The 19,814-nt window shown below is 40.1% G+C and overlaps 1 protein-coding gene across 3 annotated transcripts in view; it reads right to left on the bottom strand.

The window, feature by feature from the left end:
- The window catches only part of CDK17 (cyclin dependent kinase 17), a 153,745-nt gene that overhangs the window by 56,624 nt on the left and 77,307 nt on the right, over positions 1-19,814 (bottom strand). For all 3 annotated transcript variants that reach the window (XM_090042872.1, XM_090042871.1, XM_090042869.1), the window contains one exon: positions 5,763-5,927. In XM_090042872.1, coding sequence (XP_089898998.1) covers positions 5,763-5,927 — 165 coding nt within the window. The remainder of the gene's footprint in view (positions 1-5,762; positions 5,928-19,814) is intronic.

The raw sequence follows: 19,814 nt of genomic DNA, 5'->3' as shown, positions 1-19,814 counted from the left end.
CAAAAAATAACTAACAAATCAATGAATTGACAATATTTGATGTAGACAATGTTACTATATTTAAGTCAAGTAAACGTATTCATTTATTAGAAGAGTATTAGTAATGACAGAAAGATTGCCAACTTTTGTCTGATTACAAAGACCAGGTTACTGAGTAATTTTAACTCAAGAGAGCATCGTGATAAAGTTATATTGAAAAAAGTAGATAAAGAATAATTAGAACTTTTTTTAGTATGGTTAGGTTGACATTTAAAGACTAACATGAGTAACAAGAAAAAAAGGAGGAAAAAAAGAAACAAAAACTAATATAACAAACATAGCAACTTTAAAGGGGAAAAAAAATTAAATGTCATTTTACTAGGCAGGTGAGCAGTCTTTTTATTTAGCAGCTTCAACTGCTTTATCAAGGTGTTTCTCATCATTATTACATTCATTAGTACCAGTCTTCCACTTCCCCTAAATACGAGTCAGCTATTTACTGGCCATTCTCTTATTTGATCTTAACACTGATACACCATCACCAACTTCCCAGCAGTTATGTTTTTCAGCCTATTTCTTATTTTTCAATAAATGATTCTCTAAATTGACCGACAAATTCTGTGCATGCAGTAGCACTTGGACATTTCTTCCACCACATGGTGCAAAGCAGAATATCCTTTTCACCACGATGCAGAAACAAACTCTTTGGATTGGCCTGTTGGGTCTGCAGTCCCCACCTTTTTCACACTTGGATGGAATGTTTCTTGCTTTATGTTTTGCCATATCTACTACAAGGTTACATGCTGAATAATCAGCAGAAAAGCCTTGGCCCTGGAAGTAAAGAACAAAGTGTGCAGCACTGTTTGTGGAAGTTATCCACTGTTTGCATAAGGGCATTCTTGGCTTGGTGAAATATTTTATCTTTGTCAAATAGTACAGTGAATTAATTGGCAAACTGGTGTTATTTGACCAGTCAATAGACTGGCTTACTAATCATAAAAATATGTAATTTGAACAGTTAACATTATTTCAAGAAGATAACACCCCAATACCTACCTAGGGAAAGAATATAAAAAAACCTGATCCATCTCAGGCTTTCCAAATCTGATAATCTACACCTAAACAAGATAAAGATGTGTATATTACACTTATTATGATCCATAACTGGTACTAATAATTGCATATAAAATTGTTTTACCCAAGAACTTTTGAACAGAAGATTAAACTTTGGCTTCAAAAGCCATATTGATGATGATGCATACATATCTTAGAAGTGTTGAGTATCCAATGCCAGGGCACAGTAGACAGTAATTTAAAATTTACAGCTCCAGAAGGCATAAGTTCAAAGCCTTAGTCTGGACTCATGTCACAGATTTCCCTAGCTAATCCACTGTAAATGGTTATTTGAGACAGGGAGTCAAATAAAGCCGGATGGAATACTAACCACTCTATTCCCCACTGTGTCTTTGGTTATAGAAATGTTTCCTTCAATCACACCAGCTCAATAAACCATCGGGCCCAGGCAGACCTTTGATTACTTGGACTTTGTATCTCTCAATGACCTCAAGGATTCAGAGCTGTTATAAACATTTGGCAGGTACCCAGATAAGTATTTTTTACCTCCGACTTTCGAAAGTGCTAGTGCTCAGTGCTAGTATGGTATAAACATGTATTATCAATAAAGTACTTTATATAAAGACGTTTTATTCATATAAAGATACACCTGTTCAACCTTACGTTTCATGCTCTAAAAACCACAAAACCCAAGAATAGTAGGGGTTTACCCAGCAACCTTAACTGGCACTTTTTCATATGTGCATTATGCCAGGTTTTTATTAGGTGATCAGACAACATTAGACATATAGTACTCCATGTGGACTAAACTTTTCTCTGAATAGGTTGGTCTGAACTTTTATGGTCCCAATATAGTTCTTTACTGAACTGAGCTCAGTGATTTCCATAGGGTTTCTCTACTTTGCTATTTCACTTTATCTACATACCTTATTATAAATATGCAAATGAAATATTAAATTTAAAATGTCTAACTTCATAAAAACATTACAAGAGGCAGGGATTTTTGGGGTGATATCTTTTACTGGACCAACTGCATGGTTGGAATAAAGTTAGACAAGCTTTTGAATGCAAGACATTATTCATAAGCACATACTAATCATGTAATGTTGTATCCCAAAACAAACCAAGGAATTACTGTTAAAAGAAGGGACTACCCTCATTTTATTTACAAGGAATCTATCTAACAAAACATTTCAAACTGGGAAACTCTGATATACAAAATAAAAGCTCTATCAACTGAGGTAAAATAATATCCATTGTTAGCCAACAGTAAGTTACAGAAGCGCCATCCGTCAGGCTGCTCTTCATTCCTATTGCTGAAAAGTCACCTTGGTTTCCAGGTTTAATTCTTTTGAGATGAGCTGGTAAACCAAATCTATTATTTCTCTGTTGCTGAAATTTAGACATTAAAATGGCTATCACCACAAAGTAAGCTGCGGCGTTATGGTGACTGAATATAAGGGGTAAGCAGTTCTTCCCATTATTCAAATTTCCAAGATAAAATGCACTCATCCCATTGTAAAACTGAACTGAAACAAAGTTCACTCTCATTCAGAATCAACTGCATTGTGTGGAAATATTACTACACTTCATGTGAATGGAAACTGGTGAAGCAGCAGGATTCTTCAACATTTATAAACCTCATGTGATTTGAAAAGCAAACAAAAACAGCCACCAATATTTAAAATATTATGAAGATAAATAAAATGACACTTACATGTCAGATTTATATTCAGAGACAAAATGTTTTTACAAAACTACAGAGACAACAGGGAAGTTTCTAAAGGGAACACATTTTGGATACAAATTATCTTATGTCTGCAACCTTAACATTGCAGTATGAGTGCCTGAATTTAGGGGAAAAAATTCAATGCAACTCCACCAAATACTGATTATGGTTTCAGTCATAAGCAAGCAGCTTATATACAATTATAAATATACAATTAGGGCAGGTCTTGGAAAAGTGATACTTACCCTTATTGTACATTTATATATTATTCCTAATTCTATAGTTTATTTATAATCAAAGTACATATTTCTTTAACTCCTTCCACTTGGTGCAGTATTGCACCAAGGACGTCTCTTTGATTCTGCAATCCCACTAGTGGGACAGGGAAGTAAATGGATAGAAATAGGACAAAAACAGAAGAAAGATGGTAAGAATGTGTGAAAAATTTATATCTGACATGATAATCTCAATGGAGAAGATATGACCCTACTGAATAATAAGTATCTCCATGTGACAGCAGCAAAAAGTAGAGATATGTGAAGTAGTAGAGAATGAATAGCAGCAATTATACTCTCCTGGGTCCTGCTAGTATGTACCAATACGCCATTTTATTTTTCAACAAATAATTTTTCCCACCTGTTTGCCATGACAGAAAACTTAATTTAAAAATCCAAATAATGCTGGAATGGTAGCAAAACATAAATGAAAGGATAGTAGCAAAGTTACAAAGTCTATAAAGTGTTAATTACAAAATGCAAGATAACTATCCTAAAATAGATGCATTGGTAGTATCACAATACAGGTAAACTGAAAACTGTCATATATTGTCACTGGAGGGGGTCAAAAGATGGTGGGCAAAACGTTGGTAAGGGAAGGTTTTTTTTTAGTTCCTTCTTATGAAAATCTGCTTTTAATTGTTACTAAAGCACTAGCCAAAACACCAAAGCGTGTATTTACATTTTAAAAAAAATTTACTGCTCTGGTGGAACTCCAAAACTCAATATGAAATGGGTATGGCAACATGTTTTGCAAAACAACAGCCTCACCACAGAGTTCAGGGCTTTCAGATTTTCAATTTCACCTTTAAATGGAAAGCCAAAAGCCCTGGAGAGAGACAGAGACTTAACTTGCACTCATAATACTTTTACACACTACTAACAACATTTTTTCAAGCAGGAAATAGCAGTTCTAAATAAGTGTAAAGATCATTTAAGGTAAAAATACATTTTATAAAACCAATTAACATTTTTAGTGCAAGAAACAGGGTTGGTTGTTGATACTTTTTGTTGGACCAACTATATAGGGCAAGAGCACTTTCAGACCTGAGGATAGGTACTTTTGTGCCCAAAAGCTTGTCTACCATATCTTCCAATATTACAGTTGCTCCTATAAGATATGCCTTCCCCCCACAAAAAACCTTTGCACTACAAATATTTCCTTGACCAATGTGACACCTGAATCCTACTGTAACATTGTTAGCGAAAAGTCTGAAGAACATTATTTACTCAAAATTCACATGTAGTAAAATTGTAGATTTTTCACAAGTATCGTTATTTTAAGCTTAACATCCAAAAATAGATGTTAAAACTTTTACTATATGTGGAATGTGTGTATCATGTTATGTCATTTGTAACATACGTATAATACAGAACACAGAATTAAAGCAATTTGATTTCTTTGCATCTTGTCATATAAATTAATTATCTGAATAACATTAAATACTTAAAATGCATCTTCCATTCAGTGCCTGAGGCTGCTTCTCATCCAACTCAAGCAAAAGCTTGACTGCACAAACAAAATAGGTACTTGGGACCTTTAGGTGAAGTCAAGTGGAAGTCCCTGGAGAACATGTACAACACAGCCTGCACTCCTCTATGAGAGAGAGAATATGTGACATCACAGAATAGACAAGAATGTAGATACTTCAACAACCACCTCAAAAGTTACACAGCTTTAGCCTTGGAGGAATTTGCCTAAATTTCACTTTCATTTAGCAGTAGAGTGGAAGTTTCCTTAGAAGTAAAGGGGAAAAAGCTAAATCAAATGAAATGTCATTTACCACACAACTGTTCCTGCTTTCTAGTACTAAGAACTTGGTTGGGGGAAGGGCACAGGGTAGGAAAAGTAATTAAAAATAGTACCATGATTCATATCAATTAGCATGATTAACCAGCACACAAAATGAATGGTGGGTGTGGGCAATGTAAAAAACACTTAAAGATCAATGGGCTCAAGTTGCAGCAAGGGAAGTTTAGGTTGAATATTAGGAAAAGCTCTCATTAGAAGGGTAGTGAAGCAATGGAAGGGTTACCTAGAGAGGTGGTGGAATCTCCATCCTTGGAGGTTTTTAAGACCAGCTCAACAAACTATTGACTGGAAGGATCTAGTTGGGGATGGTCCTGCTTTGAGTAGGGGGTTGGACTAGATGACCTCCTGAGGTCCCTTCCAACACTAATTTTCTATGACTTTTTGAGCAAATCATTATTTCCTAAGGACCAAGACTGGCAAAGTGTATAAAAAAAGATAAATTAGCTTTATGCAACTGCAAAAGTCATTAAAATATTTAAGTGATAGTTCTCTGCTTGGATTAATGAAAATTCTAGCAATGTACCATTGTTCAAATCCTTGAAATAAAGATATAGTCATGAATTTTTGCCATTCCTAAATTCCTGCATCTTCAAGCAGTACTCAAATGCTGTGGTCAAATAGGCACTTTAAAACTTACTAAAAGAAAAGTGTTTTGTAACTGTTATACATGTCATCAGGAGCCTGCGTAGGCGATTTCCGTGAAATAACACTCTATAGTCCTTTATCAGTTTCCTTCTTTAAAAGCTTAAATGAGATGTTCAACAATTTCAGCTTGTGTTTCTATGACAACCATAGCAATAGTGTTGCATTCCCACAGCAAATTTAGAACTAAAGTATCAGAACAATTGCATCTGTTAGAAAATGAAGTTAAATAACCAAAATAATAAATTACCTAATCTGCTTCCATTCCTAGGCATTGCCATGAAGGAGCCAAGACTGCCACCAATAACACTGTGCGGTCGCCGTAAAGGGGGCTTCTTGAAAGATCCTGTGTATTGGTGGAGAAATGAGTGCATACTGTGAGACGTTGGAGGCCTGCCATTCTTCACAATAGGCTCTAAAATTCGCAAAGGCCAAAATATTCATTCCCACAAGCAAGTGAGCAATTCAGGAACATGGCAGGAGGAAAGAAAAAGAAAAAGAAAATTGTTACTAGGAAAGGTAATTGCCACTTTGTGAATGCATTACTTTTTCAATATTAAAAACAGAAGAAATATGCAATATTACTGTGATTCCTCTACTATAACACCAATAAAAAACAAAATATTAAACATGTCAGAATGTTCACAAGTTTCATTTATTAAGATACATATGCTCTGAAGTTGGATCAGCAGCTGAATCAAGTGTTTTCTACAGAAAACAATCCCCCTAAAAAAGCCCAAATCACCAAAAGCTGATAAGAGGCCATACAATACCAAATATTTCTTTCCCTTGAATTTACTTCACAGTGATGACTGCAGCTTCCCTATGATTATTTGAAACTTGCAGTTCCTAATTTGCATGAGGAGAAACTCACCAGAGAGCCTGCAGAGACTTGTCAGTCTTCCTGCACAAGCACCATAAGTTCATTTTAGCAGAGGTCAGACGGAGGCCTCACTGTTGGAAGCCCTTGGCTGAATTTACCCTAACATTCTCATGCTCTAACTGCAATACTGGAAGCTGGTCCACTTAAGTAGTCATATCTATGGAACTACCAAAATAGCAATTTTGCAATTTTTCCAGAAATTGCAATTTCAAGCAGGCTCTGCAAAAAAGTATGAGGTCTCTGCTTTTGGCAGGCTCCCAGAAAAAAACAAAAAAACCTCACTGAAAATAAAATGCTGGCTCCCTGAGTACCCAGCAGTCCTTGTGGCTGCTGCAGCCCAGCTGTGCAGCCCACCAGGGCAGGAGTGGGGTGGGGGGGGGGGTGCTGGCACGACAAGATGGCTGCTACCTTCCCACCCATTACTGGCTGCAATGGCTATATGTCATAAGGCCCTGCCCCTCGCCACCAATCGGCAGGGAGAAGTGCAAAACAGACAGCCCTCAGAGCCAAACAATGGCGAAAGGTGGGGGACCACTGGGGCCCCTCAGCCAAAGGTGTAAGGGGCCAGCTGCATTTCTCTTGCAAAAATGGCTGCCCAGCCCACTAAATCTGCTGGCAGCCACCTTGACTCTGGTAGACCCCTAGTAATACTGGACTCAACTGATCAGGTTTCACTGTTTATTTTGACTTTTTAAATGGGATAACCAGATGTGAATGTAGAACTTTTAGTAACAGAACCATTTTTGCAAAGCTTTTTATCATCAAAATACCAGATGCCTACTTTTCACCTTCATTTTACATTTCCTTTCATTTTAATTTTCAGGAAAAAAAATAATTTCAACAATTGAAAATTAATACACAAATGCCAGGAAAAATAAAAGGAATGTTTCTCCCAATCTTGACTTTATGGGTATGTTAACACTACAGATTGACCCTAGACCAGGGGCTCCCAACTATTTGAATGCTGTGACACCTTTGGCTGAAAACCACTGTTTTCAGCTGGGATCTGCTGCCTCCAAATGGAAATGTCCCATATGCCTGCTGCACAGCCAGCCCAGAAAGGGTTGCACAGCCAGCTCCTCCTCCTGCACTGGGGCTTTCTAATCAGCACGGAGCAGGCAGAAAAGTTGCCTTATACTGTCTAGTTCTTCCTGCTTGGGCTTCCCTATGATGATCTCAGAAACAGAAGTGGACAAGACAGTTGCGCATGCCTCATGGCACCCTGGATGAGAACCACTGCCCTAGATGGCAGAGTAAATTAACCTATGCAGGTCCATGCTGTCACAGACTGACTGCTTCTGGTACTGGAGAGTCCATTTAAAGCTAGCTCAAGTATTTCTGCGATACTGTACTGTAAACAAACAAAATTTAAGATCCAATTAAACACCAATTACCTTGCATAGTTTTTACTTTTTTGCATTTTCCCAAGTACTCCCCTAATTTTTTTTAAACCGTTATAATATTCAACTTCAGTAATGAAGCAATGCATTACCCTAAGTGCCAGCACCTAGTTGAATGAAGGCTAGAAGAATTATCTAATGATATTAGCACATCTCTGGTGATGCTTTAATATTAAAAGTATTAGATTAAACATTAAAGACTCTAATATGCATTCATTTATTTCTGCATAAAGGGAGAATACCTTAAAATTTGCAATTCTTTCCCTTCATCATAAATACTGATTCTTTTCAGGCTTGCGGAAATAATTTTATTATACTTGGCTTATGCTGCAATAGGCTGAGAGGATGCAGACTACAATTTTTGCTGTGCATTCCTGAGCTCTCTTGCAATGTCCCAAATTACCATCATACTTAAACATTTGAAGAGATTCCAAAGTGACCCTCAAACAAGTTACTGCTGGAAAATAGCTCATAAAAATGTTCACCAACTTCTACTTAATTTAGTTTGTGGTAATAAAATATGTAACGTAAAGTGATTGATTTCTACAGATAAAAATCCAACTCCATCTGCCTTAGGATCCCAGAGAAAATCCTATAAACAACCTATTGTTTTCAGGTTGTGATATCTACGTTCACTTCAAGAATTTCATTTTGCAGGATTTTTAACCTTTCTGAGAGATTAAATTACAAGATGTCAGAGAGGTAATGCAATTGCAATCATTGTTGGTGGGAACTTGATGTGTATGAGATTGGAATAAATCACTCCTCTTGCCCATCATATTTATTTTTTAAATAATTTGGGTTTCCTTCATTACATAAAACTGCAAATTGATTCTTGCTATACTACTTAGCTATACTTCTTTGCCTCTGTGGATTATTTTTTACACAACAATATGCGTTTTATTTAACTCCTTTTTATTTTGCTATCCTAAAAATAAAGATGTCACTGCACTCATTCTTGATGCAATATATTCTCAGACTGATGTAAAAGCCTATCAGTTGTTAATTTTTTGATCATTAATGTTTCAGGTCATTTTTAAAAGTTTAAATTAACACTATTAATCAAATTCAACTCTTTTATTCTTTGAATCACTATAATCTTCCAATTACTAGCGTGACAGTTTTCTACTGCAAGTTAAACATTATTTCAATGAAGAATGACAACTACCTCTCAAAAATTAAAAACAAACAAACAAACATTATATAGAAATAAAGGAATCTACTGAAACCAAACTCCTGGTGCTGTGGCAGCCACGGATGCTGTGACATCTTTTCAAGGGAGTTATGGGGTACCACACAATATTAGCACTTAGGTGTCCAAACACCTACACATGATTCACAAGATAAACCCATAGATCTCAAATAAGAATCCATAGCACCCAAAGCATTCTGACCTGTTGTGGTCTTTCCAAATTGTTTGCAACAGAATAATTGATCTATTATTTTATTATAGTCCAAAAACAAGCGAGAGCTAAGAACTGGCACCCCTCAGAAAATGTCTTGCATCTAACAAGGAGTGTCCTGAATCTAAAAAGGTTGAGAGCCACCATTTTGTTTTAAGGCTGATATATAACAGCCAGATTTAATTACTATATCCACACCATGTGCTTAGGTATTCTTCCCTAGCGGGAGTTTCAAGCGTGGAAACCAGTGTACATCAGATGTGTAGAACTAAGCCATCTTGAATTCAACTTGATTTCATATATATGTAACAATGAAGTGTATTGTTACATAGTCTTCAATTAAGACTAATGAAAATACAAGAATGATAACACCAAGGAGATGATCCAGGTTAAACCAGAATGGCAGCTTTAAGATCATAGACAGACAGACAGGCAGACAGACAGATAACAGATACCACTCTGATTTAGCTTGGATCATCTCCCTGAGGTTCTCTCATTCCTTTATTTTTATTAGTCTTAATTGCTACTGATAGAACACTAAATTAACTTTGTACACTTACACTGTACTGACTATTTACAGCAAATGAAGACCCTTGTCATTTTTGTTTAGAAAGAAGTGTCATTATATAGTATGTTTGCATGACCACTAAAACATATAGCTCATCCATATCAGAACCTGCATCTCTATCTTTCAAAGTAGCTAGATGTCTATTAACACACCACTGCCTTACAATTTTATATTAACTGCAAAATATTGTACATGAACTATGATATTACATTTAAAAAGTTATCCAGTCAAAGACTATACTGTAATCTCAACATTACCTCCATGTCTATATTTAAGAAATTTCTCAACGGAGAGCACCAAACTTAGAATCATAGAACAGTAGGGTTGGAAGGGACTTCAAACAGTCACCTAATTCAACCACCTGCTCGAGGCTGGACTGTCCTCAACTAAACCACCCCAGCCAAGCAATCCTATTGACAGATTACACACTCACACTTTATGAAACAATACATTGTGCCTGCCTGTATCTTTCAAATGAAAAAAATTTGGTATAGTATTGTCACTATATTCAGCTGTTCATACATAACGGCAATTATGACTGTAACAAAACAAACCCGAAAATAGGGAGGTGGCAAATTCTTACCTAAAAATACATATACTTTTATTAGGTTTTTAAATTTTCTTTAAAAAAATCTGCCATGCTACAAAACACCATTAGCCCATGTAATCTAGAAGCTTGTCTCAGACTATGATTTACATTAGATGCTTCAAAAGACACTGGCCATGCACAAGCATTATATTTTTATCAGGACAGTTGCTACTCTCGCAGTTGAAACTAGGAGTGCACATGTGTTTAGTAAATTGGTGAGGCAATTGTTATTATATTATAATAGAGCAGAACAGTCAAATTTTATATTGATTACCAAAAAAATGCTTAGGGTAAATGAAGTCGTGGGACATAAGAGAAGGGGAAAGTCACTACTTAGTTCTTGGACACTCTGGAAGACTCAGCAATGGCAGCAGGAGACCACAGCAGATTAGTGAGGCTGTGCACTTCACATTTTCTCTCGCATTTTATTTTACCCTGTAGATATCATGCTTCTGTTGCTTGACAGCTGTAATAGTTAATGTAACTGCTCTTGCAGTCATATTAATCTAATACAATTCCCAATAAATTATGAAAAAATGAGAAAAAGAGAAAAGGACAAAGAGAAGGATGCAGAAATCTGCCTCAACAAAAGCGACAGACAAAACATGGAATCTGATCCAAATGCCAGAGAAGTCACCAGAAAGACATCCACTGACTTAACAGACTTTAGCTGAGGCTCTGCAAGATACTGGCAACTGAAGAACAAATGTCAGTGTTTCTGTGGAAAAAAAGTAAATGCTTATTAAAGAGTCACTTTGAAGGAAGAGTAGGGCTACACTTTGTTAGTGGAATCTGTTATATAACATTTTAACAGGCTATTTGGTAAAGAAATATCTATTTAAATTTCGGGGGGGGGGTCATCTGTGAAAAAACGAATTCTGAAAAATCATTGTTCTGAAGCAACAATGGTTTCCTTTGCTATACTGAAGCAGTTTGAGGGGGAGGGAGGGGCAGAAAGAGGAGGACAGGGGGAGGAGACTCTATTAACTCACTGCCCAATCAGCTCAGGAGCCTCTTATAATTGGTGCCTTGCACACAAAGGTGTAATCAAGCTAAAAGCTTTAAGAGCTCATAAAGGATGACGTGTTTATTCACGTCTTATTTAGAGCAGTGGTTCTCACTCCGGGTGGCAAAGCACACTGGGGTGCTATGGGTCTTTTAAGAGCACAGTGGGGTGCTACACAATCTCAGCACCAACAGGTATCCAAATGCCTACACATAATTCACAGGATAAGCCCAGAGATTTCAAATGAGAACCCATAGTGTCAAAAATACTCTGACCTGTTGCAGTCTGAGTCCTTTGCAACCGAAGAATTGCTCTGTTTTTGAAAAAGGGTTCACTGAACTTCAAAATTGTTATGTAGGGGGCTTTGAGTCTAAAAAGGTTAATTATCACCGAGCCAGCGTTATAATCTTGCCTAGTTAACTGACATACATTTTAGTTCTCTTGCTTCAACAACTATTAGTTGGCTTCCCTAACCAATGGTATAACCACGCTGGGTCCACAGACAGACATATGAGATGTGTTTCAAATAGTATTTAAAACAAAAAACATAATGAACCACCTTAAATAAAACAATACAGAAAGAGAACTTTCTAGAATATGTAAAGGACCTATTTATTAGGACTCATATTACCAGCAACATTTTATAAAGGAGTACTGAAAAAAGGTAGATTCACGCCAAGACCACATGCAAACATTCTGCTTCTACAGAGAATTGCTGGGGTCCCAACAGAAACCACAAGCAAACAGATATTTTGCTTCTTCGCACAGAGCAAAAATGGCAGTTTCTGGGAGAAAAAAAATAACTCAACTCCAACCAGGCATCAGTCATTCCCACGAGAGATTCTCCTGGGATGATGAACATTTGTACAATTTTCCATAGCTTTAACTCCTGCCAAGGACCAGAAGTAGCAGAGCCATAAGAAAATGCCCCTGTGCCTTGCAGAGACTAGGGTGACCCTAGTCTGGAAAAGGTGTGGGGAGGCAGCTGCTCTCTCCCCTTCTGTAGACTGAGAGAAGAGTGAAGGAGCAGCCACCAGCTGCTCCTGCTGGCTCTTCACACACCAAACCCCCAGTTTGAGGCAGCTAGAAGGCTTTGCCCCTTTGCTCCTTCCACTGGGAGCTGAGCAGAGGGAGCAGCACTGCAATCCCCCTACTGCAAGGACAGACAGAATACAGCCCCCCCAGCAATCTCATCTGGCCCACAGGCAGGGGCTTATCAATTCATTGTATCCAGCCCAGCCCTGGGCTGCCCCTACTGTGCTTGCATGGTAGTTGAGCCCCACTCACCCCTGAGGGGGCAGCACACACTGTGCTAGACTCTCACCCGCAGGATGGTCGTAACCCTGGCCTCACAAGCAGGGAAGTGGCAGTGGTGGCTGGGGGAAGGACAGCACTGGTGGGCGCAGGAGAAGTGGCAGCCACAAGCAGGCAGGTACGGGTGTCAGTGGCAGGCAGGTAGGAAGCAGTGGTAGTGGGTGGGGCAGCAGAGGTGGGCAAGTAGGGGAAGCAGCAACAAGTGGGCGGGTGGGAGAGAAGCAGTGGCGGGAGGGAGCACAGGGCCCACACCAGTGCCCTGGGGTTGGGGCCAGCAGGGGCCCAGGATGAGGAGTCAGGAGCGTGGAGCCCGAGCAAGCAGGGGCAGTGTCCACCTGGCCTCATTGCACTGGGCTCCCCAGGGCTCGTATGCAGTTCCTGGCTTCTCCCCCAGAGCCATGTGCCTCTTGGGGGAGCCCCACACAATCGAGTCAGGGGCCTGGGCCAGCACGCTGCCACATGTAGGTCATGGGGAATGGCTACGAGCTCTATGCTATGGAGCCAAGTTGACTCCAACCTTCTCCCTGCCACTCTGGCTGAGCCCCATGATCTGCACTGTCAGCTTCATTGTGCAGAGTACCCCCATAGTGGAGTGGGGCACAAGCAGAGAACCCAGGAACAGCATGTGAGCGCCATGCGATGGAGCCAGCAGCTCAAACATGTGCAGTCCTGGGGCTTGCCAGAACCATATGCTACCGGGGGGTTCACCTGCCATGGGCTGCGAGTGTCCTGAGGACCTGCCGCCTGCTGCTGCCACTGGCATCAGGGGCTGTGTGCAATGGGGGGCATGCTTGTAAGGGTGGCCCCATACACCCACACCCCATCATACACATGGCACCCACACACCCCCAGCCACACCACTCCACAAACTCCACATACGCACCCACAACTCCCCAAACTACATACCTACCCAGCCACCCATACCCTCCCACAACCCCCACACATCCACACCCTCTCCCACACTCCCACAGCCCCCCATAAACCCCATACTCACCCATCCATACCCCACCATCCCTCCACACCCTCTCACAATATACAAGAGTAAGACTTTATTTCAAGCTACTTATGCAATCACCTTTATGTACACTATGCACATACAAATCAGGGCAAAAAAATTTTTGAAATGAAATTAAAATCTGTTATCGTAGATGTTTGATTTTTAGTATACAATCTGTTGTTTTTTTTCTGGTTCCAAGATGGCAACCCTCCCCTCCCAAAAGGAGTACTTCCAGGGGCAAGGGGAGGGACTTCTGGTGGCAATGTTCAGGGGTAGGGATGGCACTTCCAACCAGGGGGCGGGCACCTGTCAAAGGGCAGAGCTACCCTTGCAGCCCTCAACAGCTCACCAAAACTCATTAAATAGCCCTCCAGCGGAAATAATTGCCCACCCCTGCCCTACCTTCTTCTCAGACCAAGTCCCCAGCGTCATTTTGAATTCAACTTGAATTCTCATGCATGTAATAATTAAGTATGATGTAACAATTAAGACTAATGAAAACAGAGTAATAAGAACACCTCAAGGAGATGATCCAGGTTAAACCAGAATGGCAGCTTTAAGATCACAGGCAGACAGAGAACAGCTACCACTCTGGTTTGGCTTGGATCATCTCCCTGAGGTTCTCTCATTCCTTTATTTTCATTGGTCTTAATTGTTACCAACAGAACACCAAATTCTAGACTCTAGAGAAGTGGGCAGGGAGCTCCCTCCTGATGCTCCAATCTCCCCCAGAACAGGAAAATTAAAGCAGCCATGGGGGACTGGTGCCTTTCGAGTCAGCGACTGGGGGGGGGTTGATCGCACTGATCTACACAGGCTAAGTCTAATGCTCTCCAACACTTCTTATTATCTTGAATTCTCCATAAAAAAATACTTTGTTTAGAAATGAAATACATGGCCCTAAAACACTGATTCACTAGGTTTCCACTGCTCTGCAGTACCATAAGATCCTTTAAGATTGCCACAGGGTGTCATGCAATTTTATGCCATAAGATTGATACACCCAGGGTTTTCAAATAAAAACCCACAGGAATCCAAAAACACCCTGACCTCTTACATTTTTTCTGAGTTCTTTGCAACAGAAGAATTCATCTAAAGGCGCCTGACACTGGTTACCTTTATAATGCAATTAACTGACTAAATACACAATAAATTTAGACATGCTACATGGACTAAGCAATTATCACATAATTAAAGTGGCAAAACAGCTGCAAAGATGCTGCTTGAAAGATGTAGGACATTTTTGTAGCTGGTTTCTATCAAGCTTTAATTAGAATTTGTAGCAGGTCTCACAAAGAAGATAGTATTTGGTCAGCTCCTCCAACATCCTAAGGTAGACTGACGGACTGACTGACTGCACCTCCTCCCAAGGCTGCTTAAAAAAGCCATTTAGCTCCTCTCCATGAAAGCCAGAGTGTAAAACAGTGATTCTCAACTTTTTTAGACTTGGGTATCCCTCCATAACTTTTGTGAATTGAGCATCATTTCATTTGAAAACCTAGTTCATTTATTACAGTGCTTACCTCCTTACAAAAGGGCCAGACAATGGAGGCAAGGGAGTGGCCAGGCATGGATAGCCTGCCCTTATCAGTTTAGCAAGGGTGAGAACCACTGCCCTAAAATTAATAGGGACTTCCCCACCAGCTGGCACTGCTGAAACCACAACATCCTTCCTATTGCACCAACCTGGGCACTATGCAGAAGGTATAGCTAAGGTTTAGCTTGGCATCAACAGCATCCATATATTATTTTCTACCTGGTTGTGTTTTTCAGTTTGAAAGGTCATAGAGAGCACATAACCAAGTACAAGCATCTGCTACCTTATCCCTTGCACACTATGCCCTCCCCTAACCTGAGTGTGACCGAGACTCTTTGGTCGTTCACAGATTATTAAAAAGACAGCAAACCGTGTGCTCACTCTCATGTTTTGGTAGCTTCTAGATTAATTCTCTGTACACCTGTTTCTGCCCCTTGTACCTCTGCTTTAGCAACTACCAAATTGATTTATTCTCTTGGATTGGAGCTCACTGGACTCTCCTGATCAGCCTGCCAGAGACACTGCGGAAGCACTTGGCATTTCTATGCAAGGCCTTAGAAAACTGATACCCTCTCACACCTCAACACAGTTGGTGGATCAGACGAAGAAGAAAATATATTAATGTTTCCATTATAAATTTAAATGCACTTTAAAGTACACTGTATGGATTTTTAGTATTACAAACTTACCGAGTTTACAAAAAAAAAAAATGTACCTCCTACAGATGGCTTATCTGTATGACAAGAAACATAGATGGATTTCAGATTTCACTGTCCAAATTTTAAAATGATGCTTGCAAAGAGTCAGATTTTTTTCTTATAAAAGATGAGATTTTACTTTTTTTCCTATGGACTTAAATGAGACTACAAGGGAAGCAGATTGTTTCCAAAATGCCTGTTATCCATTTGGGCCTTAAGTTTTATGATGTATACATGGTAGTACTGCAAAGGCTAAAAACATTATCTAAAAATCTACAGATTATTACTGTCACATGACTCAGGTTGGACTCTTTCTGAGAAAATACCTGTGTCAAAAAGATCGCTAGTACAGAATTAAATTTTCTGTAAATAAATTAAGAAAATTCAGGGAGTAAGATATAGGGGACCCAGGTTAAAGTTCCTGGTCTGATTTAAGGAGTACTCTATGCATTGAGCTACTAGATATTCTACGATGGGCCTCTCTGGCCATGTATAACCATTCATTTCTAGTGGTGGAAAATTTCCTCCACTAGAAGTGATTCCAGAAGAGGGAGCAGTGGAGGCATTCAGCCTGCAAACGCCCCCTCCTCTCTCTTGCTCCTTGTGCCTTTTGTGCTTATCTGGGGACAGGATGGGGAGCAGCAGCTATTCTAGTCCTCCTGTTCTTAGGGGGAATGAAGCAACAAGACAAAGCTGCCTGCCTGGCCCTCCCACCTGGGATTCTGGTGTGAGGAGCAGATAAGAGGCTTTCAGTGTTGCTCACTCCACTCAGCTTCCAGGCACCATAACCTGGGAAAGGAGACCTCACAAACAAGGAGGGGAGGAGCAACAAACTGCTGCTCCCCATCAGCTCCTCCCACAGGGGACACCAATGTGAGGACTGGCCAGAGGGCTTGTGGCACTGCTCACTCCAGTCAGCGTCCAGGAGCCAAACAGACTGAGCAGCGCTGGAAACCCCTCTCACCATGGACCCTATTGAGAGGAACAGACAGGGGGCAGTCAGCAGCTGCTCCTCCTCTCCCCTTCCAGACTATGGGAGGGATTCCCAAAGACCCCATGATGATCAGGGTGACTGGCTGGGAAGGCTCCCATTTTTTCCAGAGACTGCTCAGCTTCTGGTCCCCAGGAATCATCAAGCAGCAGGCAAGCATTCTCCCAGGAGAAATATACATACATACCAGACAGGAACAAGAGCATGAGGCAATGAATTACACCTATCTTAAGAAGTCATTGATATACCAAGACCTTGAAATGCATCCTTTGCCATACAGGAGATATATAACCAGCTCCTTAGCTTTGCTTCTAAAGTGTAAGTGAGTAGCTGTGTTACATATTTACAGCTTCTGGGTCATTTTCAAGGGAAACTTATTAGAAACACAGTACAGTAGTCAGGCCTCAACAGGACAAAGGCAAGAACAGCCATAGTAAAGTCTATGTCTGTGAACTATAGGCAGGCTTCAAAAGAAATCACAGATGGTAAAATTACTTTTAACCATTGTTTCATCACAGACTTCTAAACTAAGAGGGGACCTTCAACTTCTACATCTGTGTTGCCAGGAAGAAAAGGAGGTAAACCCTGAATAATGGAGAAATGTGTACTACAGATTTCTTCATTTGATTTTTGTCCCATTCAGTGCAGGTGTTTTTTCCTGCTCCCCTTTCTCTCCCAATATATCTGACATCAAGTTTCAGAGGAAAAAATAGTATTTAGTGCTTCTATTTAATCTTTGGTTGCACATAGTGTACCTTCATCTTCCTGAATTTATTTAGTAGCCAACATGAATCTAGCACTGTCACAGACCTTTCCCCAACTCCGACAAAATTATAAACTATAGCCATCTTGGATACAACAATTAGCTATAAGAGTAGCTTTGTCAGAAACATTAGGCATGTAATGTTAGAAAGTTATTAGCATTCCATTTAAGTCTAGAAAGTCAAATTACCAAATGAGGACTTGAGCGGTATCACATTAGCAAACTTAATTCCTAAAAGTCAAACTAAAAATACTTTGTTGTAAGTCTGTAATTACAGTAATTAGGTCAAAGGACCTGAGAATTACTATCATTAAATTTACCTTTCGAGATAGCTAGCCCAGGAGTTCTCCAACTGCAGTAGTCTAATTCTGGTTAGGAAACCACCCATCATTTTGTTTTCCCTCTTACTATTCAGCTGGATTACATTCATTGACAAGCTTGAGAGAGTCCAAAGAAGAGCCATCCATATGACCAGAGCCTTACACGGCAAGCCATAAGAGGAAAGGCTGAGGGACCTGGGAGTCTTCAGCCTGAGGAAAAGAAGGCTGATAGGGGACCTGGTAGCAGTTTACTGCTACGCTAGGGGAGTACATCAAGGGTTTGGTGAGCAACTGTTCACCAGGGCACCAGAGGGGAAATCTAGGAGTAATGGGCAAACTCCTGGAAGCCCGAATTAAGCTCAACATTAGGAAAAACATTTTCACAGTCAGGATGTCCAGATTGTGGAATAAGCTCCCTCCAGAGATGGTACAATCACCTACCCTGGAAACCTTCAAGAGGAAACTAGACAGTCACTTTGCTGGGGTCACCTGACCCCAGTTGTCTTTCCTGCTTGGTGCAGGGGGCTGGACCCAATAACCTTCTGAGATCCCTTCTGGCATTACAATCTATGAATTAAAGGTCACCTTACATGAATGTGACTTGTTCGCTCCCTGAAAAGAGGGAACACTTGTTTTCAGGGCATATGTAAATTATCTTTTTGGCATCTGATTATCAAAATACTATACAACAAATTATATGGGGGTATTCCAGCATATTTGCAGGTGCTACCAATCTGATCAGTGACACTATTCCAGTTTTCTTCCCTCTTCATGAACAACTATCGTCTTCCATGTCCCAAATTTCAAATCTTTCCCTCCACTTTTACTTGCAATATGTTATTAGCTTCACCAGTCTTTTAACATTTTTCCCTCAGCCCCCATTCCACACAATATTTGCACACTTTTATTTCTCCTCTTCTTTTTATACCTCCCAGTTGGCTTACCTGGAGATCTTCAAGTACCCCCTCTATTTTTTTCCCTTTTTTACCCAGCAATCTCTACAGAGCTCCACAACTGACTCTAATTTTGAAAGACAATTTAAGTAGAGAGGATACTGAAAGGGGAGTCATGGTTGTTCAGTAAAAGGGTCTGATGTATGGAGTTATATGCTTGCTGTCCCCAGGTTGCGCAGCAGAATACAGGGTGTTTAGTTTTGCTATTCTTTTGGCCTTTGCTGGTTGCCACACAGGGCCCAGAAATTTTTTTTCCCCTTATCTGACTATAAGTGTCAGGATTTTTTGGCTTTCCTCAAAAGCACTGGTTGTTGGCTACAGGCAAAGCTGGGTTTTTTGACAATGCTGTTCCTTGGACTAAAACCAGGAAAGGTTCCCAGTTAGAAAGGCTTGCCACTCTGCTGAGCGTCAAGGACCATAAAGGAATTTTACTCTATTACACTTCATGGTCAGAGTCTCATGAACCATGCATGTATGCATGTGCTGTCCTCCTCTTCCTTGGATCTCTCTGGTGCATTTTAACAACCTTCCAGCAGCAGGACACTGACTGCCAGTGTTCCCCTGTTTTAACCTGTGGCACATTAGGGTACTTTTGGTGTCTCTGGGCAACATGCCTTGTAGATGTGTGACAGGGTTGAATGCATAGCTTTAGGATTAAGTTAAACAAGTGCTTGTGGGATGGTTTGGATAGAGATAATGCTGTCAAGTAGTGGGGGTGAATTAAATGACCTCTGGAGGTCTCTTCCACTCCTACTTGTTTTAGAATTCTATGATCTCCATGATCATAGAATAGGACCTACATTGTGATGACCATCTCCGATTACTGGATTGACAGCTCAGGTTTCTGCAGGTTGTACATGCTACTTCTGAAACCCTCCCC

Source organism: Crocodylus siamensis, chromosome 4 (genome assembly GCF_052110815.1).
Source record: "Crocodylus siamensis isolate JL-2025a chromosome 4, ASM5211081v1, whole genome shotgun sequence".
NCBI classification, from domain to species: domain Eukaryota; kingdom Metazoa; phylum Chordata; order Crocodylia; family Crocodylidae; genus Crocodylus; species Crocodylus siamensis.
The sequence above is the reverse complement of the archived record's forward strand: the minus strand, read 5'-3'. Positions and strand labels throughout refer to the sequence as shown.